This window comes from Medicago truncatula, chromosome 7 (genome assembly GCF_003473485.1).
Source record: "Medicago truncatula cultivar Jemalong A17 chromosome 7, MtrunA17r5.0-ANR, whole genome shotgun sequence".
Taxonomy (NCBI): Eukaryota; Viridiplantae; Streptophyta; class Magnoliopsida; order Fabales; family Fabaceae; genus Medicago; species Medicago truncatula.
The window spans coordinates 43,933,793-43,960,362 of record NC_053048.1 but is presented as its reverse complement, the minus strand read 5'-3'; the positions used below and the strand labels follow the sequence as shown (position 1 = coordinate 43,960,362).

General features: G+C 32.4%; 4 protein-coding genes across 6 annotated transcripts; 2 read left to right on the top strand and 2 right to left on the bottom strand.

Annotated features, from left to right (window-relative positions):
• Positions 1 to 601: 601 nt before the first annotated feature.
• On the top strand, positions 602 to 9,123 carry LOC11437939 (uncharacterized). 3 transcript variants are annotated; one of them, XM_003625226.4, is made up of 4 exons: positions 602 to 1,173; positions 1,411 to 1,472; positions 1,854 to 1,912; positions 2,003 to 2,850. In XM_003625226.4, the coding sequence occupies exons 1-4, from the start codon at positions 871 to 873 to the stop codon at positions 2,605 to 2,607; spliced, it is 1,029 nt and encodes a 342-aa protein (XP_003625274.2). In that variant the 5' UTR covers positions 602 to 870; the 3' UTR covers positions 2,608 to 2,850. The 3 variants fall into 3 exon arrangements, with proteins under 3 accessions (XP_003625274.2, XP_013449649.2, XP_003625273.1); XM_013594195.3 differs by lacking the exons at positions 1,411 to 1,472; positions 1,854 to 1,912; positions 2,003 to 2,850 and adding exons at positions 7,706 to 7,773; positions 8,192 to 8,250; positions 8,379 to 9,123 and having other exon boundaries at positions 625 to 1,173; XM_003625225.4 differs by lacking the exons at positions 602 to 1,173; positions 1,411 to 1,472; positions 1,854 to 1,912; positions 2,003 to 2,850 and adding exons at positions 6,912 to 7,440; positions 7,706 to 7,773; positions 8,192 to 8,250; positions 8,379 to 9,123.
• Positions 9,124 to 14,252: 5,129 nt separating this feature from the next.
• Positions 14,253 to 14,978, top strand: LOC11437938 (pre-mRNA-splicing factor cwc22). Its single transcript, XM_003625224.3, has one exon. The coding sequence runs from the start codon at positions 14,253 to 14,255 to the stop codon at positions 14,976 to 14,978; it is 726 nt and encodes a 241-aa protein (XP_003625272.1).
• A 495-nt stretch (positions 14,979 to 15,473) lies between these two features.
• On the bottom strand, positions 15,474 to 17,167 carry LOC11446462 (uncharacterized). The gene is made up of 2 exons (XM_003625223.4): positions 15,924 to 17,167; positions 15,474 to 15,745 (listed from the first exon to the last, which is right to left on the bottom strand). The coding sequence occupies exons 1-2, from the start codon at positions 17,097 to 17,099 to the stop codon at positions 15,695 to 15,697; spliced, it is 1,227 nt and encodes a 408-aa protein (XP_003625271.1). The 5' UTR covers positions 17,100 to 17,167; the 3' UTR covers positions 15,474 to 15,694.
• Positions 17,168 to 23,312: 6,145 nt separating this feature from the next.
• On the bottom strand, positions 23,313 to 26,305 carry LOC112416715 (uncharacterized). The gene is made up of 2 exons (XM_024771053.1): positions 26,118 to 26,305; positions 23,313 to 25,455 (listed from the first exon to the last, which is right to left on the bottom strand). The coding sequence occupies exons 1-2, from the start codon at positions 26,303 to 26,305 to the stop codon at positions 23,313 to 23,315; spliced, it is 2,331 nt and encodes a 776-aa protein (XP_024626821.1).
• Positions 26,306 to 26,570: the final 265 nt, after the last annotated feature.

Genomic DNA, 26,570 nt, shown 5'->3' with positions numbered 1-26,570 from the left:
GATGTGAAAAAATATAAATGGCCAAATTTTTATATGAAATTAAGTGAAGAGGCCAGATGAATAATGTTGTCCAATTTATATGTAGGGAATTCACGGAATTCTTTTATATGGTGCATGGTAACCGGTTACTACATGTAGAAGAACAGTAAGACAGAATACTAGAAGTTGGGAAAGGTCATCACATTTGTAAGGGCAAGTTGAATTAACGTTAATGCTGGCTAGCATTAAGGAAGGATAGTCGAGTTGCGGGACCCACATTCCACATCTTAAAAGCATATAACCAAACGATAACATCACCCACTTCCTTCACTTATCATTTATCATTTTTTTCCTCTCATTTTCCTTTTCTTATCTTAATTCTTTTTTTTTAAATATATATTACTAGTGTAATTTTGTATTGTAATGTAACGCTTTCTTCCAAGTTCCAACCTCCCAACTTCGTCGTACTCTGTCACTGTCTCTTTCTCTCTTCCACCAGTTACCGTCTCTCCAAGTCCTCACACTTACACGTGCTTACTCCTCCCAAAAACACATTCACACGTGCCACCTCTAACCCATACATACAACTCCTTCCTTTCTGTGGTGCAACTAATAAAAGTTAGAGAGAGAAAGTAACCAATATATAGACACACATAGAAATGAGACATTAAAAGCATATACTAACTTTTTTTCTTGGTCTTGCCCATATAGTAGACCACTAGATGAGTTTACTCATCTAATAATAATTTTCAATCTTGTTTTTTTCTCTCATAAAATCTCAAAACCAAAAGATCCTTTATCTTCTAAACAAAGTCTTTTATTCATTTTTAGAGAGTGAATCTCGTGAGTTTGGTGCAGAACTTTCAAACTTTTTCTTTCAATCTTGCACCCATGAGGATCCGTAAGAGACAACTTCTTTTCTCTTCTTCTGACTCTCTTTCACCTTTGAATCTCTCAGATCCCCACCTGATGAACAAGTCACCGATGGTGGTGCAACTTGGTGAAGGACCAAAGCCCTGTTCTTCCACTCCGGTGCTGTCACGAGAACATGCTTCAGCTGGTTTGAGCTTGGATCATTATCAACCGTCTGATCAAACACTCCCACTGATCGGGAAACTAAACAACGGCCACGATTATCCATCTGGTGTTGAGGAAAGTGGGGTACACAAACAGCACAACAAACTAGATCCTTTGGTACGCCAGAAAAACATCTTATTATTCTTATTTGTTTGAAAAAAAAAAATCTTTTGTTTATTGTTTCTGATTTGGGTTTTTACAAGTGCACTTTGTCCAATTTCTTGCAAGTGGTTACCCTTGGTGTAAAATTTAATTGATTTTTTCTCTGAAAAATAAAATAATTTCAGACACCCAGAAAGGGTTCTTATATGTATTATACCCATGTATTTTGGTATGGTTGATTTGATTTTGCAGGAGGAGAAAGTTAGAGAGGAAGAGAAAGAGAGTGGAGAAGAGAACAAAAGTAATAATATCAGGTGAGAATAGCTGAAACCTTTTTTCTCTATCTTATTCTTTCATGAAATAGTAAAAAAAAGTTCTAGTTTAATTAACCAGCTTCGGAAAAGAAAATGCATTAGTTTTTTATTTAAAAATATAGCAATTGAAAAAATATGACTGTTGAAGTTGTTTTAAGTAACCAAATTAAGCACATCCTTCTTTTCTCTAAAATGGGTAACTACCATTTTGCACTTGAGGTGCACTACTAGTTATAACTGGTCCCCATCTATATATTGCACTTTGTTCCTCAACAATAATGTTACACTCATATTTATTATCTTCATGTCACTCAATAATATTCTCCTATGTTCTAAATTTCGTTAATGCATGTGATTTTTGGTCTTTTTGGGTCTACTTAGCAATGGAGACATCTTGGTTGTTTCTCAAGTCTTGCCATCATCAAGCACTTTTGAACAAGGTAGCAAAAATTACTACTACGTCACTCATGTATATGTATATTGTTTTTGAGAATGGTGTAATTAGAACTGAAGTTTATATGTATATGTAGATGGAAGATGGTGTGAGGGAGAGAAAGCTTTTCCCTTGAAGAAAAGGAAAGGAAGGTTCGAGAATATTGCGATGGAGGGTAATGATAGTAAGAAAGTGAAGGCTAAGACGAACACCAAGATGAATAAGAAGAAGGGTTCTTTGGGGAAGGATGATGAAGATGAAGAAAGTGAAAGAAAAGTGAATATTAAGAAGAAGGTGACAAAAAGGGGAAGTGCAGTGATGGAAGGTTCAAGGTGCAGTCGTGTTAATGGAAGAGGATGGAGATGTTGTCAACAAACACTTGTTGGTTATTCACTTTGTGAGCATCATTTAGGGAAAGGAAGATTGAGAAGTATGACAAGTGTTAGAAATAGATCTAATATTGGATTTTCTACTACTACTACTGAACCAAACAATGCTGTTGATAGTGCTTCATCTTCTAATTCTGATCTTGAAAAGAAAATCATTGATGAGAATGACGATACCTTGGGTAATGATGATGAGAAGAAGCCAGTGGTAATTGCAAAGAAGAGAATGAAGCTTGGAATGGTTAAAGCCCGATCTATGAGCAGCTTATTGGGACAGACAGACAACAAGGTTGTAGTCAATGAGAATAACAAGTAAGACCGAAAGAGTACAACAAAATTATTATTACATGTATTTGAAGTTTAATTTGAAGAGTTTTTAAGAATTTCTATTATTTTGGTGCTAGTATTGTCACTGTTTTTTTATTTTTTTATTTTTTTTATTTTTAAGGAAGGAAGTATTGTCACTGCTAATGTCCTCTCTATTCAACTTAAGCTTGTGCTTTATTTTCGTACGGTGTTATGTGATATAAATATGTAATATTGAACCTAAGACCTCTAAGTACTATTGACTTATATATGTGTTTAATTTTATTTTTTTCATATTAATTAATTCGAGGTTTATTTGGTTTAAATACATCCAATAATTTAAAATAAATATTATACTACTTCCATCACTAAATATATGACAAGACCATTTGAGAAATTTTCTTGTCATTTTTATAAGAATCTTTTGAATTTATAATTGTTTTAATTATTTCTTTATCGATTGGAGGTAACCCTCGACGATTATCCTTTTGAAAAATCTTGGTTGATAGAATAAACAGTTGTTTATTTGGTTGGAAATGTTGTAACCTATCGATGGATAGTCGTCTTGTTCTCCTTAAGTCATTGTCTCCTCTCTCGATTTATTTTCTTTCTTTCTTCAAGGCTCCTTTATGTATTATTTCCTTAATCGAATTTCTCTTTAAATATTTTTTTTATAGAGGAGGGGTGGGGGTGATTGTGAGGCCGATAAGTGCATTGGATTCACTGGGATAAAATTTGCTTTGATAAGGACAAAGGAGGTCTTGGTGTAAGGCATGTTAAGGAATTTAATTTAGCTTTATTAGGAAAGTGGTGTTGGAGGTCGAGGTCAGACGAGGATGGTTTGTGGTTAAAGGTGCTAGCTCGTAAGTATGAGACAATGAAGGGAGTTATTCGTGATGGTGGCGGTAATTAAGGCTTTGGCTTTGTGGCATGATTTACAATCCATTCGACGAGGGGTTTGTTGATGGGACTGATCGACATGGGAGGAAACCTTTATTTGCTTAGGAAAAGATTTGTTGCATGAATGCATTTTATCATTAGATAATTTTCTTTGCGGTCTATATTTCCAAGTGCTCTTGGGGGATGATCTTAATGACGAATTTACAGTCAAAGTGGCCAGCAAACTTCTTTCTCAAAGGAAGGATTCTGTTTTGGGTTGTCCGCAAATTCTTGATATTATTTGGAATAATCCAGTTCTGACGAAGGTGTCTCTTTTTGCTTGACGATTTTTGCATAATCGTCTTCCAACAAAGGATAGTTTGTTTAGGCGTGACATTATTTATCATAAATTGCGTTTGTGCGCTAATGGTGGTAGTCTTGACGAAACTTTATCTCATTTTTTAATGTGCCATTTTAAAAAGAGTTTGGCACTTCATCTTGCATTTTTTAACGTGAAATTAATATTACTGTCAACTTTCTTAATTATCATTATTTAATCAACGAGTCCTATATTATAAGGACGATAATAGTAATATTTCGGTACAATTATCTCTATTTAAAGTTGCATATAATGAAAGACAAAATGGAGCCCCGCTAGTGTCTTTGGAGGGAGGTAAATGTAATTACCTTTGTAAGTGCTCTTTGAGCCCGAAGGTCTTCCCTGCCTTGGACTGGGGCACCATCCCCTCACCCTAAAATTTTGTAACAAAAAAAGACCAAAGGATTACTGTTCAAAACAACCATGTTTGCACATACTTTAAGGGAGGCAAACAAACCTTTTTGTTCACAAGCTTTCAAGAGCGTCAAGGAGGCTTTACGCCAATTCTAAATAATTTTATGTCATTCAAAATTGTATTACAAACATTATTATTCTTGCAATTGAAATAAGTTTGTTATAATGAAAAAAGAAATTTTGAGAAACTTGCCATAATAATATTAAGAGGAATGCTATATATAGCGAAACTTTTTAATGTGAAATGTTTTCTTGTTTTTTTAAAATTCAAAAGGGAAATGGAAAAACCATTTCGATCATTTTTTTTTTTTTTTAAAAAGCTAAACTAACCCCTTCAAATTAGCACTAGAGAGAATCAAATGTGAGACCTTGAGGAGGATCACACTTCCAGATCCCAAACCTATATCACTATGCCAATTCAAGTGGGTTCCGTTTCGATCATTTTAATTTTGGATTTAGTGGAAAAAGCACGGGTAGTGGTGTGAGTCGTGATGGCTTTACTATCGTAGCAAAACCTTTTATCGTAAAATCGGATGAAGCGTTTTATTAGTTTAAAAGGGAAATGACAAAACCGTTTTGATCACATTAATTTCGGATTTGGCTGAAAAGACACATGTAATGGTGTAAGTAGTGACGGCTTTGTGGGAAATTTCACATGATATTATTTAAGCCTATTGTAATATTAAATGTGTCCTCTGGTAGTAATTTATAAGCACTATTTTTTTTTTTTTTACATATATTAAGAAAAATTGATAATAAATTTAATATGTCGATTTTGTGTAAATTTCTAAAATCTTAAATGTCTAGCTCTTTTTTTTACTTTTTTTTTTTTTGAAGGAAGCTCTTTTTTTTTACTTAAATTTTTTATCTTTCAAAATAAATTAATAAGAAGTATATTTAAAAACAAATGTACATGATATGTTGGATAAAACTAGTTAAATAAAAAGAGAAAAGTTAACAAGTGTCCTATCACTTATTATAAAGTTTAAAGTGTAAATTTTATATTGGTAATAATATATTTAACACATTAAAATTTAAAAATATAACATTTATTTTACATGAAATTAATCAATTATTTTCTCTTTAAATCCTTAACAAATGTCATAGAACATCCCAAATAAAAAAGGATATGCTGAATATTCCGAAAGAAACTATCATGATTTCTGGATGACATTGTTTTTAGAAAATAATATTTTTTAACAAGACTATCACGATTTCTTGATGATGTTTTTAGAAAAGTAGAAAATTTAGATACAATTTCTTAGGTACTTTTCGTATGGTTTTTAACTAAATTCACCATGATTTCCTCAAATTTATAATTTTCTCAAAGTTTGTTATATCCAAAAAATATATATTTTTAATTAAGAATCATACGAAAAATACCTAAGAAATTGTACCTAAATTTTCTCCTTTAGAAAATAAAAATTCGCTTTACTTAACTCTCCTTAAAAAAATGCATAGAAGTTTACGGAGTATTTAAGAAAGATAATTTTTTGCAGAGGTAATTTATAATTATGGAACCGAGGGTTAGCGGTAACCGGGTTATTACATGAAGAATACTACAAGTTGGAAAGGTCAACTTGTGGGTGAGAGCTGAATTAAGGTGTTAATGTTGGTATAAGAGTCGATGTTGCGGGACCCACAAATCCCCATCATGTTAAGGTATATACCGTCTCTCTTCGCTTATAGTTTTTACTTTTATTAGTTTTTTTTTTTGTATGTTACTTTTATTAGTTTATGAAAAGTTGAAATTAATTGAACATCAAAGTTTATAGGAGTGAAATATATAAGATATGAAAGAACGAACAACAACAAAAAAACTATAGATCATTTATAAAAAATGTCCGTGATGAGAATTGAACTTAAAATCATACGAATGAGTTTTTAACCACTTATCAAACCTTAATTGACTATAGAAGTGCTCTGAACAATCTAGGAAAGGCGGGCTATGTTGGGTTAATATTTAAACACGATGGAAGCTTTCTTCATGGTTTCTTTGGTAGCATGGTGGGATTTAAGTGTTGTTGATTGGTATAAAGTTATGTTCGGAAGGAGGTTATAGAAAGCTCGCATGTTTCTCCGACTCTCTTCATGTGGTACAGTTAGTGATGAAGGACATCTCGAAGTTTCATCATTATGTAAATCTCTTGGAACTTATCCATAATTATCTTGCTAATAATTGATTTATTTGCACTTATGTCCTTGCTAAATTGGGAGCTAAAAGTTCAGACCATCTTATCACGTTTGACGAGTCTCTTTCGTGTTTACCACATACTTTACTAGGCGATATTTTAGGCGTGTCCTTTTCAAGGACTTAATTTTCTTCTTTTATTTTTTATTTTTTATTTTTATCTTAAATATAAAATTAATTAATAGTATTACTAGCTTGCTTTAATTTTGTAATATAACGCTTTCTTCCACATCCTCCCAATTCGTCGTACTCTGTCACTTTCTGTCTGTCTCTCTCTCTTCCACCGGTTACCGTCTCTCCAAGTTCCTACTCTTACACGTGCTTCTTCATCCAAAAAACTCTTCACACGTGCCATCTCTCACCCATACAACTCCTTCCTTTCTGTGGTGCAACTAATAAAAAAGTTAGAGAGAGAAAGTAACTCGTGTGGAACCAATATATAGACACACACAAAAATACTAAGATAAAAGCATATATAACTTTTTTTCTTGGTCCTTCCCATGTAGTAGACTAGATGGGTTTACTCATCTAATCTAATCTAATAATTTTCAATCTTGTTTTTTTCTCTCTTACAATCTCAAAACCAAAAGATCCTTTCTTTTCTAAACAAAGTCTTTTATTATTTATTTTGAGAGAGTGAATCTCGTGAGTTTGTGTGTACAAGTTTTTTCTTCAATCTTGCACCGATGAGGATCCGTAAGAGACAACTTCTTTTCTCTTCTTCTGACTCTCTTTCACCTTTGCATCTCTCAGATCCCCACCTGATTAACCAGTCACCGGTGGTGGTGCAACAAGGTGATGGACCAAAACCTTGTTCTTCACAATCACAAGAACATGTTTCAGCTGGTTTGAGCTTGGATCGTTATCAGCCGTCTGATCAAACACTCCCACTGATCGGGAAACTAAACAACGGCTATGATTATCCATCTAGTGTTGAGGAAAGTGGGGTACACAAACAGCACAACAAGCTAGATCCTTTGGTAAGCAATAAAAAAAAAACCATTTTGATTTGAAAAAAACATCTTTTGTTTATTATTTCTGTTTTCTTTTTTATTTTTTTTATTTTTTAGATTTCATGATTTGGGTTTTTACAATTGCACTTTTGTCCAATCTTTTGCAAGTGGTTACCCCTTGGTGTCAAATTTAATTAATTTTTTCTCAAAAAATAAAGAAAATTATTTTACACCCAGAAAGGGTTCCTACATTAAAACCATGTATTTTGGTATGGTTGATTTGATTGTGCAGGATAAGAAAGTTAGAGGGGAAGAGAAAGAGAGTGATGACTCAGGAGGTAACAAAAGTAATCATACCAGGTGAGAAATGGAATGAATCTCTAACCTTTTTTCTATCTTATTCTTTCATGATATAGTAAAAAAGTTCTAATTTTTAACCAGCTTCCAAAAAGAAAATTGTGCTTTTTTATTTAAAATTATACCATTGGAAAATACTGTTGAAGGTGTTTTAAATAAGAAGAATTTTTGTATATATATTTATATAATATATAACCAAATTAAGCCCATCCTTCTTTTCTCTAAAATAGGTAGCTACCATTTTGCACTTGAGGTGCACTACTAGTTATAACTGGTCCCCATCTATATATTGCACTTTGTTCCTCAACAATAATGTTACACTCATATTTATTATCTTCATATCACTCAATAATATTCCCTTATATGCTCTAAATTTCATGTATGTGGTTTTTTTGTCTTTCTGGGTGTACTTGGTTCTTAGCAAGGGAGATATCTTGGTTGTTTCTCAAGCCTTGCCATCATCAAGCACTTTTTCTGAAGGTAACAAAAATTACTACTACTAATTAATTTGTTATTCTATGTGTGTGTGTGTGTGTGTGTGTGTATATATATATATATTGCTTTGTGAGCATGGTTTAATTATAGTTAGTTCTCATATATGTATGTAGATGAGATATGGTTGGAGGGAGAGAAAACCATTCCGTTAAAGAAAAGGAAAGGAAGGTTCCAGAATAATGGTATGGAGGGTAATGATAGTAAGAAAGTGAAGGCTAAGATGAACACCAAGATGAATAAGAAGTGTTCTTTGGGGAAAGATGATGAAGAAAGCGAAACAAAAGTGAATATTAAGAAGAAGGTGACAAAAAGGGGAAGTGCAGTGATGGAAGGTTCAAGGTGCAGTCGTGTTAATGGAAGAGGATGGAGATGTTGTCAACAAACACTTGTTGGTTATTCACTTTGTGAGCATCATTTAGGGAAAGGAAGATTGAGAAGTATGACAAGTGTTAGAAATAGATCTAATATTGGATTTTCTACTACTACTACTGAACCAAACAATGCTGTTGATAGTGCTTCATCTTCTAATTCTGATCTTGAAAAGAAAATCATTGATGAGAATGACGATACCTTGGGTAATGATGATGAGAAGAAGCCAGTGGTAATTGCAAAGAAGAGAATGAAGCTTGGAATGGTTAAAGCCCGTTCTATGATCAGCTTATTGGGTCAGACAGACAACAAGGTTGTAGTCAATGAGAATAACAAGTAAGACCGAAAGATTACAATAAAATTATTATTACATGTATTTGAGGTTAATGTGAAGAATTTTAATGCTATAATTTGTATTATTTTGGTGCTAGTACTATCATCACTACTATGTCCTATATATTAAACTTAAGCTTGTGCTTTATTTTGGTACTTTTATGTGATATAATTCAAATATTATTATTGTTTTTATTTTCTTAATATGAATGATGATGCTATTAGTTGTAGTATGTTTTCATTTCATCTTTAACTCCGTCAATGATTTTGCACTGAAATGCGATATTCATGCACATATCTTTGGTTACATTTTTTTAATGGATATTGCTTTATTTTACCCTAAGGTCTCATCATGAATATTATTATGTGTCCTTTTACCATATAAGTTTATCATGATAGATTTCACGTGAAGATTTGTAATAATTTCAGAGACAAGAAAGCAGACAATAATTTTACATGTAACTTATAGATGATTAACACCCGCCATGCATGATGGTTTCACACGGATAATATGTTGAAAATTTGCACATGCTATGAGAAGATCGTATCTTAGATAGTAGTACTGCGGTGGAGATTTGAAAATTTGTTTAGTTACATATTTGTAGTTTCGACATGCGCATTGTGTGTTTACTTTGTCTCACTCTTGCTGTTTTAAAGACTTCTACATCAATTGTTTGCTAAATTCCCAGGTAACTTAGAGTTTGGTTGGATAGTTGTATTACAAAATTTATTTAAAATTTGATTTATTTTTTCAAATAAATTATTATAAAAATATGATTGATCGGATGATAAGTATATATCCAATCAAACTCTAAAGATACCGAGTTCTTCACATAATTGTTTCAGTGTTTAATAGAAATCTACATGTACTTGGAATTTAGTATCAACGCATAATCAACAATTTTGGCAACCTTCTACATACTTATAAATTGGAGTTTGAACAATAGGTAAGTAAGGTGCGATTAATATCTATTTTAGTCGGAGATAAAATTTAGGTGTTTTTGTTTGACTCAAATTATTGAATTCATTTAATTAAAACATGTATATTTGGGTATAAAGTACGAGGACGTCCCAAAGACCAAACAAGTCAAAGTGTAAAATAATTAATTAAGTCATAAAAGTATTATTATATATAATAATTTGAAAAATTAATTTTAGATATTGTCCAGTTTATATTAGTCAAGATGAGGGCTCATAACTCATGAACTCAGGTTGGCCTTAGCAAGACTTAATTTTGTTTAATACTCTTTTATAAGTTTTGTGTTATTACTTTTTTTCATTCACTATTCATTTTATTTTAGACTTCTCACAAATGTTATTATTAGAAAAAAGTACGAATTGTCCGTAGAATAGAGGGTTTGCATCCAAATATTTTTTTTGAAAACTCGGTATCCGTTTGCATCCAAATATTAATATGGAATTTCTACATTACACTCATAAATTAAAATGTATCACTACACTTGCTTCTTAAATCCTAAATCAATAAATTAACAATCATTTTTATGAAATAAATATCATTTCATAAGAAAAAATATAATTTCATTATTTATAAGAATCATACTAATTTTTTTATATTTTATGGTAAACAAATAATCAATATTAATTATTATGAGTAGAAAAAATCTAGCAAAATTAATTTTTATTTCGCCGATATTTTTGGTTAATAAGATTTAGTTATTATAATTTTAAATGACAAAAAACATGTTTTTCTTAAAAAAAAAAAATAATAAAAAAACTCTTTAACTATTTAATTCGAGTGTACCTTTAAATTTTCACATTAAAACTTGACAAAAAAATAAAATTGTCATACTAAGAATATGACAATGTGTATAAATCAATTGCAAATGGTTTATGCATATGAGAGTGTAGGAAACTTCAAACATAGAGGTAAATGCTAGCTAAACTTTGCACCCAAAAAAAATAAAAATGCTAGCTAAACTTTATGTTGACTATTTTTTTTCTTGTCTTCTCCTTAAAATGAAAAGGAGGGCCAAACAGAAAACTCTCCACTAAATAAGGAGCTTTTATTCTTTATACAAAACTGAACAAAAGGAACTTGCAAAAAGAGTTGGAACTAACTTTGAAATGACTTTTAGGAGCCTTGTCTTTTAATGCTTTTTCAAATATTTTTTCCACCAATTAAACTTAACCTTTGATTTTTTCCCCCAAGTAAAAACTCTTTTACTTAAGCCTTATTTTAATTTTATTTATTGCATGTTAATATTATTTGTTATTTTGGGTGATGTCTCGTAGTGCCTTTTTGCTTCAAGAGAGTATCCGGAATATTTTAACCAATAATATCATGAAAACATTTTCAAAGAGGCTGATAGTAAAAAGATTTGAGTGATATATATTTTGTTCACTAATTAATCACCTAGCAAATTTAGCTTTGACTACAAATTTCTTTAATGTCAAAAGTGCCAATATTTTTTTTATCCCTAAGCAGATTTGGTGACAGTCTTCGTGAGTAGAGTAAGTTGTGGTTATGATTGAAAGTGCATGGATCTCTGTTGATGCAAATACTTTGAATCAATTCAAGTATAACTAAGGTGCGTTTGTTTCAACTTTAAAAAAAATAGATTTTATATTAAAAGAATCTAGAGATTTAAAAAAAAAATTGAAGTTATTTTTGTTTGCCTATACCCATAAAAATCCATTTAAAAAAAAAGAGTTTTAACTTATACATTTGTTACCTCCTTCTTGTTGAAACAAATAGCTTTTCATTTTAGGATCAAAATAGATTTTTTTTTTTATAAAATGATTTTCCTAAAAATCCTAAACAAACACTTCAAAATGAAAAAAGTGATTTTTTTAAAGAAAAAAATAGTTTTGTTTAGAAAAAAATCTTAAACAAACGGACCCTTAATTGTACCATCATATTGTAGTGAAACCCGTTTTGATGCAAATATTTGTTACTATATATATTTGACATTAAAAAAAACAAGGAATGATATCACTGCTTTTGTCGGTACATGGAGTTGATTAGTTAAGTGTGCATTATGTGAATTAGGAGGTGATGCTATAAGTGAAACAGTAGGGAGCAGTGATGATGAGTGCATTGGAGAGGAAAAATATTGGACTTGATTGAAGGTCTAAGTTGTGCTCACTTTGTAGCTTAAGTTTGTTAGCATAGTTGGTTTTGCGCTGCTTCATATGCGTTGTTTCATTGCAGTTATATCATATATATGGAGTAGAAAAAGCTTGCTGCTATGTGCTGCTATATATGCCATAGAAAAAGCTGTTGTGGAGTTAAATTGAAAGAACGTTTGGATAGAAAGTGACTCAGTGATGGTAGTGAGAGCTTTCAACATGAACTCTCCTGTACCTTGGATTTGTATTATGGGGTAACTTCTTTGTATTAAGGGTTTAGGCCCTCTCTAAGGGTTCAACTATCAATTTCTCATCAATTTAATCTCTAGTTAAACTATAAAAATATATTAAATAGTCCATAAAGTGTACTTTTTGTAGTATAAATGTTTGGAAGTGTTACTTTTTGTAGTATAAAGTGTCAGAATCAGATGGTATGAATGTTATAGTCATGAGAATTTGTTCAATGTGTGGACCAATTTTGAACGTGGAAGAGATATATAATGGGAGAATAGGTGTGAGGATAATTTGGAATTGGAGCCAGCTGTGTACTTGTGGCACTGCAATATTTGTAGGCCAGTGGTATTTTAAAATGGTTTGTGGCAAGGTTTAAACAAAACGTCAACCACCCAAAATGCTTTGAAAAAGCTAATAAGGTTAACAACCTTGGGGTAGAGGCATAGAAATGCCTTGACCCAAATACCATTTGTTCTTCCATATTGTGATCAATTCAAGATGTAACAAGAAATATGTGGGTGTAACGAGAATAAATCTTAAATTATTTATTTATTTTTATAATTTAAATTGCATTCTTGCTTTTAGCTATTTAGTTATTTTTTCATAGGGTGATGATTATTTTTACGAATTACTATTAGCCCCACGAAAGCCAAGAATGGATCATGAACATTGATTTTGTCTCCATCTCATCCATGTAATAGCCCCGTTCCCTTTATTTTGCCTTTGTTAGTAGAGCTGTCAAAACGGGCGGTCCGGTCCATTTAGGGTTGGGTCTAACGGGTTTCGGGCTTTAGCGGGCCGAGCAAAAAGCCCGATTGAAAAACGGGTTTGAAATATACTACCCGAACTCGGCCTACACGGGCCGCGGGCTAAACGGGTAGGCCCGTATTAAAAATTATATTTTTTTATTTATTTTAAAAAAGTACTATAAAACACTGCTATAATTTTTTTATAAATAATATTTTGAATATGTTTAAATAATGTTTAGCACAAAAATAAATTGTAAACATTTTCGTACAAACGTCGTAAACTAAAACAACAAGGAAAATGATTTTAAATAAATTGGATACGTTATGGTTATAGATATTTATATATTCGATCTTTAAAATTATAAATAACGAAACGAATAAATATAATTTTATATTACATTTATATTTGTGTTAATTCATTGAATTTTCACTTTTGTTTTTTACTTTGATAATCAACTAAGTAAAGAATTATTTGAAAAATATATATAATTTGTAGGATTTTTTTGTTATGCGGGTTAACGGGCTACCCGCGGCCCGTTCGGGCTAGCCCTAACGGGTACCAGACTTTTAAGGGCCGGGCTAAAAAGTCCTATTAAAATTCGGGCTCAATATTTTAGGCCCAAGCTCTATATTTATTCGTGCTAAACAGGCCAACCCATACGGTCCGGCCCGTTTTGACAGCTCTATTTGTTAGTATAAGTGTTATTCTTGTTTTTGTTGCCCATTTCATTAGTAAGAAATAACACAACTCTTTTTGATAATTAAAGTTACTAAAGGTTTAAGCCAAGTTGGGTTGGCATGGTGGTATTGGCTTGGGATTTGGGAGTGTGCTCATCCTCGAGGTTTCAGGTTCGATTCTCCCCAATACCAATTTAAGTGGGCTAATTTAACTTCTTAAAAAAAAAAAACTTAATAACAGTTTTAGGGGGGCCAAAACTTCTATTAAAGGTTTCCTATTTTAGAAAGGTTTTAAAAAATTTGTTAAAGAAAATTAAGGAAGTAGCATGTAACAAAAAAAAGAGCAGATTTCCGCTAGTGTAACAAAAAAGATAAGAAATAGGAAGCAGCGTGCATGTTAAGCAACATTGCACTATATATATAAAGGTGAAGAGAATCATTCATTCATTATAAGTTTATAACCCAAACCCTAATAGCAAATTCTCGTTACCGTTTCCTTAAAACCCTAACCCTGCTCTCATCATAATCATCATCATGGCAGCACAAATGTATGAAGAAGATGGCGAGAAGCAGATGCAGATAAGGGATGAAACCGATACCAATCTTGTGAATCTTCGAAGGGCTATATATTTGACCATTATGTCTTGTTTAGATTTTGAGGAAGCTGGTCATAAGCTTCTCAGAATTATTCATCGCCAGAAAGGTCAAGAGATCCAATTATGCAATATGATTCTACAATGCTGCAGGTATGAAAAAGTTTATCGTCCATACTATGGTCTTCTGGGGGAGCGTTTTTGTATGATCAACAAAGTTTATCAACAAAACTTTGAAAAGTGTTTTGCTCAACAGTTGTCAACAATTCACAGGCTTCAAACAAATCAACTCCGAAATGTGGCACAGTTTTTTGCTCATTTGCTTGCCACATCCGCTCTCCCTTGGAACGTGTTGTCATATATCCGGTTGACTGAAGAGGACACAACTTCTGCTTCGCGGATATTTATTAAGATTCTGTTCCAAGAGTTATCTGAGCATCTTGGCATACATGTGCTGAATGAGCGGTTGAATGATCCAGCAATGCAGGACTGTTTTGAATCAATATTTCCCAAAGATAGCACAAGAAACACACGGTTTTCCATTAACTTCTTCACGTCGATTGGACTTGGCGAGCTTACTAAGAATCTACGCGTCTACTATAAAAGTTTGACCTTGCGGAGCTCCCATTCATCTGATGAAAGTGGCAGAAAACGTAGAAGAAAATAAAGCAAGTGTATTGTAAGGCCTTTGCAAACCTTTTGATTTCACAATATGTTTAAGTTGGTTGACTTTCCTTTTTAATTACGGTTGATGGTTAGAATTCAATTCTGTTGATGTAGAAGGATGTTGACTTTTTTTTTATAGATAGTTTGTTCTGCTTGGATTGCTTTATATATCTGATTTATTTTGATTTTGTTCTCGAGATCATATTTTGGTTTAACTAGTTCTGGTTTTGAATTTTTGTTCCCAACAACGACTCCAGAGTAAAAACGTGCAAAATTTAAGAAAATTAGATTTACAATTATGCTTAGTATGTAGTTGATGTTGCAATATATTCATAATATAAGCTCAACAAAGTCGATTACTTCGATGAACCTAAAGTAGCAAGCTAGTATTTCTATATGTTTCGTAAATGCTATGGCAGTGAGTGGTTTCACTTAATGCATGCAAATAATTACTAATTGGTTTCTGAAATGATTGAGTCAGAGTAAAGAGGGTCTCTCTTTACTTAATTGTTTCGATATATATATATATATATATATGACTAAAATTTTACACGTACAGAAGTAGTTTTGCAAAAACAAACATGACGCGAAGTACTTCTGACTGAAAATTAGCAGGCTTGCAATTAATCACCATGTATCTTTCAATTCTGGGAAATTCGCTAACAATTTGTTCACAACTCGCATGTACTCGTTGCCTTGCACATACATGTGCTATTGCTAAAGGCAACAAGTTAGCAACTTCCTCCAACCTGAACTGTTGGCTTTTTCCTGCAGGCATTAAGAATATGGCATAAATATATTCTTATGTGTACCAAAAATCATGCAGTGTCATGAAATTAAGAAACTTAATTAGATTAGTCCCTTGATTAAAGGAATGGACTAAAAAATGTCATTCTTAATGTCAAATATCAATAAGGTTACAAAATACTAGTGTAGTTGAACTTACTGACTCTACTGTGCTGGTTGTTTGATCTTTAACATGCCACTTTGCCGATCTTTCTTTGGAATTTTTCACTACCACGTTCGTACGCGATTCTTCAAAATCACTTCCACCTTTGAAAAATGCTGCATTCGCTTTATCCTTGTGTGGATGGTTTTTTAGCCAATAATTAACCACGCCGATTCGTTCTTCTTCTTCTTCACCTTGCCCTGAATTACTTGATACAACACTCCGGTTAATGTAATCACTATTAACTTCTTTTCGTATATGACTTCTAAGATCATGATTTGTTGAATAAGACTTATTCAAATCTATCGAAAAATACGAGTCACTAAATTGGTGACTTGATGGTGGTGGACTAGTATCATCAGAAAGAGGAGTCATTTTATCACGAAGTGGAGTTATTCCTTCCAAAATTTCTGAAGAAACATGTTCTGTTTCTTGCAATTCAAGTTCAAGAATCATGGTTTTTCCATTGCTTGAGCTATGCTTTTTCAATGGACTAAACAATTTCTTATTCCATCCAGAAACTGCACTATCAATTCTAATTCCTCCACCAATTTTCTGTGCCACCAAATTCATCATCTTATAGTTATAGTCACACCCTTTTTCCCTTAACAAATGAGGTTCTATGTTTTTGACTGCACAAGCTATATGTATATCAAATTCACATATGTTGCACCTATAGAGCCATCCTTTATAACTTGGTTTATTATTGTTACACAAATCACAAAAGAAATCATAAGGTGGAGAAAATTCAAGCTTGATTTTGTGTGGATGGTGTGTGACTGAAATTGAGAGAGGAAGTGTGATGCATAGTGAATCAAAGAAGATGTTGCATTCAGCACAATGGTAACAGAAACCAATGCATTGCTTCTTACATGCCATGCAGTTGAAGGTGGTTTTTGTAGCATGTGATGATGAAGGTATAGCAAGGAGGAATAGATCATGGTTTGGATGTGAAGGATGGTTTGTGATTAAAGGTGTTTTGTAACAAACATTGTGAAGATAGAAGGGACAAGTTTTGCACATGTAGTAGTAATCTTCATCATGTTCATGTGTGATTCTTAGGTTGCAACCAAAGCACTTTATGTTTGTTGTTGAGGGTGTGGTAGTGCGTTCCAAAAGATGTGGATGGCTAAAGTGGGAAACTAGTGATTCTTTTTGTGTAGATAATTCCATTTCTCTCTTTTTGTGAAAGTGCTTGAACAATTAAGCTAGTTTCCCTTTTCTTCACTTTTTTGTGTGGAACAATAATTGAACATTCCTAAGTTTTTTATCATATGAAACATTTTTTTTATATTCATTTTATTATTAGTTTGTTGTCTCTTGTGATTGATGGTTTTCGGAGCTATCTAAAATAAAACTCTAAATCTATGTTGGAGACACATGGCTGATTATTGGGAAGTCCGGAATTGTGTGATGTTAAATTTGTCATTTGTCAAAATGTGATTAAAAGAGCTAAGATTCCACATATTTTAGCCGGTGGATGCTCTCTTTTCAGTTATATATTCATTCACCAAATTGTTTCAACTACATATTTAATATTATAGACCATTTTAACAAAATTGAAATTATAATCTTCAATATATACTAATTATTGTACTCTTACTTCTTTTCCATTCATGACATGAAGAATAAAGATTGTGACAGCCAAGTTACATTGAACCGCTTGAAACTTCAAATTGAGCTGAATCAATTTAATAACTTGGTTGGTTAGGCCTTGTCTCTTCATAGGGTTTGAAACATGAGTACTCTCAATGGTCTCTATAAATTTTGGTGAACAACTGATAAGAATTTCAGATGATATTAATTTAAATTTAACATAACTTTCATCATCGTTTCTTATGACTGCTATTTATTTTAGTAAAATTCACACTATAATTACTCTCCTTTTTAATATAATGCAGATCATTTCCATTTCTTCTTCAAACTACGTTCAAGTAGGAGAGTCTTTCTCAAAAAAAAAGTATGAGAGTCTTGTGCATGACAGCACGTTCAAACAATAAAAGTGTATTTCCATTATTTTCACTTTTAAAATAATAAAATTTACAATAAAAGATATATTTAAATTAAAATGTAATAATGTTAATAAATTATTCATCCTCTTTTCATCAAAAACAAAATAACGTTAATACCCTATAAAAACATTAATGTTAATTTTTTTAAAGAAAAAAAGTGGGTTAAATAAGTAAATATTCCCCTAAATATATCAACGTTTGATTTTAGTCCCCCAAAAATATTCCTTAGGTTTTTGGTCCCTCTAAAATTTTCATTTATGAAATTAGTCCTTTCTGTTAAAAAAATAGTGTAATACTCAATGTAGAGCAAAATTTGTTGATATATTTAGGGAAACTATTTACTTATTTAACCCAACCGATTTATTATATTCACTGGTTGTTATATTGTTCCTATTGTAGTATAATATAAAAACGATAAAATAGTAAATAAAATACTTTTAATGAAGGGAAAAATTGGAAAGTGAAAAAGCAATTCAAATTGTTGTATTTTCTTTATATATAGTATATAGGGTTAATAGTGTTTTTCACCCTGTAATATAGGCCATTTTCGGTTTTCGCCTCTATAAAATTTTCGGTTTGAATTACATCCTTGCAAAACTTTTTTTTTTCCAGAAAACACTCCTCCCCCATCCAACTCGGCAAATCCGCTTACGTTGCGCTGATTTGGCATTTTTTTTAATTGGCCACGTGCAAAAAATATATCCACATCAGATTTTATTTTTAAAATATTTAAAAAATCCAAAAAATCATAAAAATATTCAGTTTTTTTTCCAATAATTTAAAAAATCAAAAATTAAGATTTTTTCCGAAATAAAAAAAACAAAAAAACAGTCATATTTGTTTCCAAAAATTTTAAAAATCTGAAAATATAATCAGATTTTTAAAAAAATTCTGGAATTTAATTTTCAAAATAAAAAAATTCAAAATTACAAAAGAGGTCAAATTTTTTTTAAAAACTGTATACAAATATAGAAAAAATTCAGATTTTTTATTCGAAAATTTTATTCCACAATTTTAATAAAATATTGGAAAAAAATCATTTTATTCCACAAATATAAGATTTAGGATTTCTACCTCCTCTAAGGAAAAGCTTAATTCTAGAAAAAAATGGAATTTCCACGACTTTTTTAAAACCCTCTAAATTTGTATCCAGATTTTTAAAAATTATTTTTTTTTCCAGAATTTTTTTTAAAACATCTGACCTTTTTTTGAATTTTGAAAATTAAATTCCAGAATTTTTAAAAATCTTTTTAATCGAAAAAAATCTTAATAGTTTTTTTCTTTCTAATTTTTAAAAAAAGAAATTTAATTTTTTTTTCGATATTTCCAAAAAATATGACTATTTTTTTATTTTTCGTAAAAAATCTTAATTTTTTTTCTGAATTTTTTAAAAATTAATTTTCGATTTTTTAAATTTTTGGAAATAAAACTGAAAATTTTTATGTTTTTTTTTATTTATTTTCTAATATTTTAAAAGTAAAATCTTATGTGGAAATATTTTTTTACACGTGGCCAATTAAAAATAATAAAAAATGAAGAAAAAATGTCAAATCAGCGCCACGTAAGCGAATTTGCTAAGTTGGATGGGGGAGGAGTGTTTTCTGAAAAAAAAGTTTTACCAGGATGCAAATCAAACTGAAAATTTTACAGGGGCAAAAACCGAAAATGACCTATATTACAGGGGTGAAAAGCACTATTAACCCTAGTGTATATATATATATATATAGATAACAAATGTTTTGAATTTTCATATAGTAACAAACTATACTTATTTTTTTTTTCAATTATACCAACAATATAACAAATAACAATATTTTAAATAAAAAACCAAATATAATATAAATTCTTATAATTAAATTTGTGTAATGGTATAATTGAAAGTGAAAAAGTCAATCCAAAAATATATATATATATATATATATATATATATATATATAAAAGATACTATATGTACACGAATGGAAAAGATTTAATTTAAATTGCATAAATAAAGCAATAAGATAAAACAGCATATATTAAAATTAGTGGCACATGTGTCTAATAAAAAAAAGGATCTGATTTAATTAGGAATTAGGAATCATGTGTAAAAAAACGATTTGATTAAATCACTATAAGAAAAAGGCATTTTGCGACTTTTAAAATGACTGATTGCGACTATTAGAATGGTCGCAAATGTACATTTACGATTGTTCCCCAACATGCACTAATATTGGGGTCGCAACCGCCTTTTGCGACAATTCAGAGAACAGTCGTACCAACTGACGCAAAGGCTTTTGCGACCCTTGCCAACAGCCGCAATTGCTCCTTTGTGATAGTTCATAACAATCGCAAAACAAGCGCTTTAAAAGAGTAGTCATAGGTATACACACTTAGGTGGACATACCACTCTTGTACCACCCGCAAGTGGCATTTTTAATAGTATTTTAATGGGGGCAATTTTGTCATTGACTTTTTTCACTCTCTTTTCTTTCTTTCGCCTTCTTCCTTTACCCTTTCTTCTTCAACGGCCAGTCCTACCACCACTACCGGCACACCCACCCACCATCGTCGTCGCCGTCATTTCAGATCTAATAACCTCACAACACTGCATCAACACTAGCACTCTCCTTCATGCTCACAACACTCCACCACCGTCGCTTCAGTCACCATCTCCGAACTCATCACCATCGTCATCGTCATCTCACCTGACGCCGACCTCACCTCCTTCACATCGTGACCTGCAGATCCAGTCGTCTATCTCAAATATCGATGTTGTGTTCTCAGATCTCACCTTCATGGCTTCGTCGTCATGTTCACACTTCCAGATCTGGTCATTGCTTTTTCGGCGGCCGTGAGAGAGTCTGTCAGGGAAAGAGATAATGTGAAGGTAAAGGCAAAGAGAAGTGGAAAGAGGAAACGGGAAGATAAAAGGAAAAACAAAAATATAAAAACAAAAATGTCATGTAGGATGGTACAAGAGTGGTAGGGTTAAAAGGGTGTCTATCAAAAATTGTCCCTTTAAAATAGTTTCAAAAGATCTTGCGACGGTTATAACAGTCGCAAATGAATATTTTTAATTTTTTTTTTAATTTTAGTCTATTTTGAAGCCAATTTGGCTTAATATATTATCAAATACTTAAAATGCAAAATTATATAAGATAAATGACTAAATCTCATTCATATAATTCATCCAAGAGTAACTACAATGATCCATGCATCAACTTAATTAAAACAGTGGATAAAATGCATAGTTAAAACATTCAAAAACCACTACACTAGTGGCTAAGCATTCAAAACAACTATAACATAATTAAAATTCCATAAAAAAAATATCTAAGTATCCCTTAATCATGTTGCTCCATTAATCCTCAATGTCGTAGCTAGACATGAATGAATGTCTATCAGAGATTTGATCATACATAGGATTCTACGAAGGTTCGAGAGAAAATTGGAATATTTGGTGCCTTCAACCTTGCTTGATTATCTTCCGTTCTTTTCATCCAATTTTATCCTCGTATGGTGTCATGTTTTGACAGGAATGAGACCTTCAATACAATTACACTGAAAGATTGACGATAAACAAAGTCTGAACGAAGCAAATGGCTAAACATAGTAGAATAATAAAATATTAGCAAAAATAACAAACAAACAAAAAAACGTATATTAATAAAGTGCATATAAGAAGCTTATACCAAGCTTTTGCATAATTACTAATTTCAGTGTCACAAAATTGCTAATTTCTTGTAGTGAATTCAGCAAAATTGTACGCAGTTCGGCAAAACATTCCAATGAAACTATCACAATTATGTATACAAACTCTACCCCTGATACCTTTCCAAGTTATAACTGCGGAAAAGAAACCAAGCACAACAACATGAATAGTCTCATGCATAAGTTTCACTACCTTTGCTCTGAAAAAAAAAAAAAAAAAACACAAACCCTATTAATTGATTAACTAACAAAATAATTTGAATACGTAAAAGAAAAAGAAAGCAAGAACATCTACTGAAGGGCCTTAAGGGAGGCTAAATCGATTGTTCTAAAAACAAACCTAAGGGAATGTTCCAATAAATTTTGAAGCCAGGAGTCCAGAAACAATATGAAAGGTTGTTTAAGCAACAAATATATTTCCTGAAAAGGCTACATACATGACTCGAGATGATACTACTAAGAAAAGCTCCATTATACTAAGAACAATAAAAACCACCTCATAATACTATATATAACGGAGGAAAAGAAAATACACAATCCTGTCATAAAAACATAAGAAAAAACTCCATGTCAAGTATCCTTGAGTTGGTTGATTTATTTCTAAAATATCACATTATTGCGACACAATGGACACAAGAGGGATGATTGATGACTGGAAAATCTTTTGAGCCATTGGAAAATACACTCTTCATGAAAAACATGCAAACATTTGGTCATAACACATTCAGACTCTGGTCCATTGAAGAGCTCTTCCAAACAAATTGAACATTGATCTCTAGAGTAACAAGATGAGTGATCCATTCCAACCTTTTTCAAATCATCCAAAACAAGTACGGCTTTCACAGCATCATCATCTTCAATATACCATAAGCGTCACAACTATCTTCCACCAATTATGACCTTCATCGTTATTTGCGACTATCTCCTTAGCATGTTTTCCAATATCGGGCAGGATTTGTTTTAATATGTCAGGATAAATAGTCATATATAAGATGTTGGCATCCTTATCTAATGAAATTTCATCGCAATTACATAAGATGTCACAAGGAATCAATGGGATTTGCTTCATGGTGGTCCTACAAGACGATACTGAGTTTGAGGCATTGAGATGCAAGGGAAAACTAACTTGAATGTAATAGAACTTAATGTAAAAGTAGTTGCTAAAAGGATCATCTTTTGGGATTGTAATGGTTGGTTTTTCGATTGAAGTTATATTCATTACAAAGTTACAATCCATGATGAGTGATCGATGGTTATCAAACTTCAAAATGGAAAGTTATCGCTATTAGAGTTATTATGGATGATGGCTTCTCTCGACCTTTATTTATGGTTCACCGTTGCTTAATACACACGCTACTTCCTATTTCATATCTTTTTTGTTTGTTTTATTTTGTTATGCATAACTTTTTGTTACACTAGCGGAAATCCGCTCCTTTTTGTTACACGCTGCATCCTTAATTTTCTTTAACAAATTTTTTAAAAACCTTACCAAAATTATCACCCAAACGAAATCTATACTATATATATATAAAGAAAACTAACTTTTTTTTTGAAGAAACTAAATGATATATATATATAAAATAATCAGTCCCTTAAGCACAAGATGTGCCAAAGGAAGCTGAGAAAGTTAAAGACAATACAAAAAGGCTAAATCCGCCATAAAACAAAATCCAAAAAACAGACTTTACACAATAGTCTGTAAACAAGGTAAAGGGTTTTGCCTCCAATAAGAATAATCAAAAACGAACAATATGTAGTTAGCTTTCAACCACCAAAACGTTTGGAGTTTAACCCTTTCAAGAAGAACTTCCAGATGAACAATTTGGTTTTGAAAAATCCTCCTGTTACGATCTTTCCAAATAGTAAATAAGACCGAAATCCAAATAATAGAAAAAGTTTGCACAGAATGCTTTGAGAATCCTTCAAGTGCACAAAACTGATTAGCATGTGAATATAAATTGTCATTGAGAACCGTAACAATACCTAACCAATCCGATAGCATAAGCCATAACCGACCATAATAATCACATTGAAAAAACAAATGATCCCTTTCCTCCTCCTTGCCACATAAAGCACCACAAAAAACATTGGTAGCCTCGAGGACATTCCTCTTGCGAAGATTATCCTTTGTAGCAAGTCGATTCTGAAAGAGCCTCCAAACAAAAATATTAACTTTTAAAGGAACCGCTTTAAGCCATAAAAATTGATCAAACTCTGCAGTGATATTAGTATCCACCGTTGTTAAGAAAGAGTAAGCTGAATGCACCGTATATACTTGTGACGAGTGGAGATTCCACACCCACCTATCAGAAATGTCTACCTGCAAAACAAAGTTATCCAACCGCTCCACACATTCCTCCACCAACTCTTCCTCCCAAGCAAACAGTCTCCGTCGCCAACTCCAAGCACCCCCGTCAGCCCCCCAACCTAATACAAACATCTCCCTCACCGTTACACCTTTATTTTCCGACAAATCAAAAAGCCTAGAAAAAGCTACAGCCAACAGAACATTTAACAACCAGGAATCCTCCCAAAACATGGTGGTACTCCCATCGCCTACCTTCCTGACTATGTTATCAACCAACCACGTTGATTCTGCCAACCCCACACCAATTCTAATTTGATTTAACTGACGCCACCAAATCGACCCAACACCCTCACAAAATCGCACCCTCCCTCCAAACTCACCGTATTTCGCTCGCAACACCATGTTCCAAAGACTCTCCCTATCCTCCAAAACCCGCCAAACCCACTTACCTGATAAAGAGATATTGAACTCCCTCAATCTTTTCACACCCAAACTCCCATTCTCCTTATTCAAACAAATATTATCCCATTTGATCCAAGAAATTCTCCTAGAATCCTCACCACCACCCAAAAAAAAATTAATAAAAATAGAATCAAGGGTAGAAATGATACCTGAGGGAGCTTTGAAGAAAGAAAGGAAATAAACCGGAATGGACGACAGAACGGACTTAAGCAGAACCAACCGACCACCCAACGACAAATTCTTAGACTTCCACCCGGACAACCGTCGACGAATTCTCTCAACCACAGGGTGCCAAAACTGAAGTTTACGAGGATCCCCACCAATAGGCAAGCCTAAATAAAGAAAAGGTAACCGCCCATGCCTACAATGCATAACCACTGCTGCCTCATGCAACCAAGACTCATTAATATTCACACCAAACAACATACTTTTGTGGAAATTAACTTTCAGACCTGATACAGCTTCAAATAACAAAAGAACAGCCTTCATTGCTCGAACATTGGCCCAAGACTTGACCCCAATCAAAAGAGTGTCGTCAGCAAACTGAAGATGAGACACAGACACAGAAACCTGCGTCCCAACTGTATAAGGTGTAAATAAACCGTTTGAAACAACCGCAGACATCATCACATCAAGACCTTCAGCAGCTAACAGAAACAGAAAAGGGGAAAGAGGATCCCCTTGACGTAGTCCTCTTTCAAAATGAAACTCATCGGTCGAGCAACCATTCACTAACACTGAAGCTGTAGCAGTTGTAACACACTCCATAATCCAACACCGCCACTTAGTCGGAAAATTCATTTTGATCATCACCTCATCTAAGTAACCCCAATCCACCGAGTCATAAGCCTTTTCAAAATCCACTTTAAACATAAGTAGCTCTTTATCATTACACTTCGCATCATCTACAACTTCATTAGCTATCAGAATACCATCCAAAATCTGTCTACCTTTTATAAAAGCAGACTGAGAAGCAGACACCACACTTCCAACCACCATTCGCAAACGATTAGCCAAGACTTTAGATAAAATTTTATAAACACTACTCACCAAGGCTCTACATTAAAATTTTATAAAATTGCATAAACAAAGCAATAAGATAAAACAGCATACATTAAAATTAGTGGCACATGCGTCTAAAAAAAAAAAAAGATTTGATTTAACTTGGAATCATCTGGAAAAATAACGATAAAATAAAAAACAAAGCAATGGAAATAATAGAAGATTGTATGCTCATATAGTAAAAGAAAGAAGAAAGCAAGAACATCTACTCAAATATAATGGCCTTAAGGCAAGCTAAATCGATTGTTATAAAAGATAATAATAATAATAATTAAAAAATAAAAAAATAAAAAAATAAAAAATAAAAAGCTAAAGGGATTGTTCCAATAAATTTTGAAGCCCGGAAACAATATGAAAGGTTGTTTAAGCAACAAATATCCTGAAAAAGCTACATACAGAACTGAAGATGATACTAAGAAAAGCTCCATAATGGACACAAGAGGGATGATTGATTTCACTAAGAACAATAAAAACCACCCTAATACTCCATGCAAAGTACACCCTTGAGTTGGTTGATTTGTTTTTTTTTTTAATATATCATCATTGCGACACAATGGACATAAGAGGGATGATTGATGACTGGAGCAACTTTTGAGCCATTGGAAAATACATTCTTCATGAAAAACATGCAAACATTTGGTCATAACACATTCTGACTTTGATCCATTGAAGAGCTCTTCCAAACAAATTGAACATTGATCCATAGAGTAACAAGATGACTGATCCATTCCAACCTTTTTCAAATCATCCACAGCAAGTACAGCTTTCACAGCATCTTCATCTTCAATATACCATGTATAGACATAAAGTGTCACATCTATCTCCCACCTATTATTTGCGACCATCTCTTTAGCATATTTTCCAATCTCAAGCAGGATTTGTTTTAATATGTGAGGAGAAATAGGCATGGAGGAAAAAGTGTAATATAAGAACGTGTTGGCGTCATCACAATTACATAAGATGTTACAAGGAATAAAAAAGATTCGATTCATGGTGGTACTACAAGCAGAAAATGAGTTTGAGGCATTGAGATGCAAGGGAAAATTAACTTGGATGTAATGGAAATTAATGTAAAAGTCTTTACTAAAAGGATCATCTTTTGAGATTGTA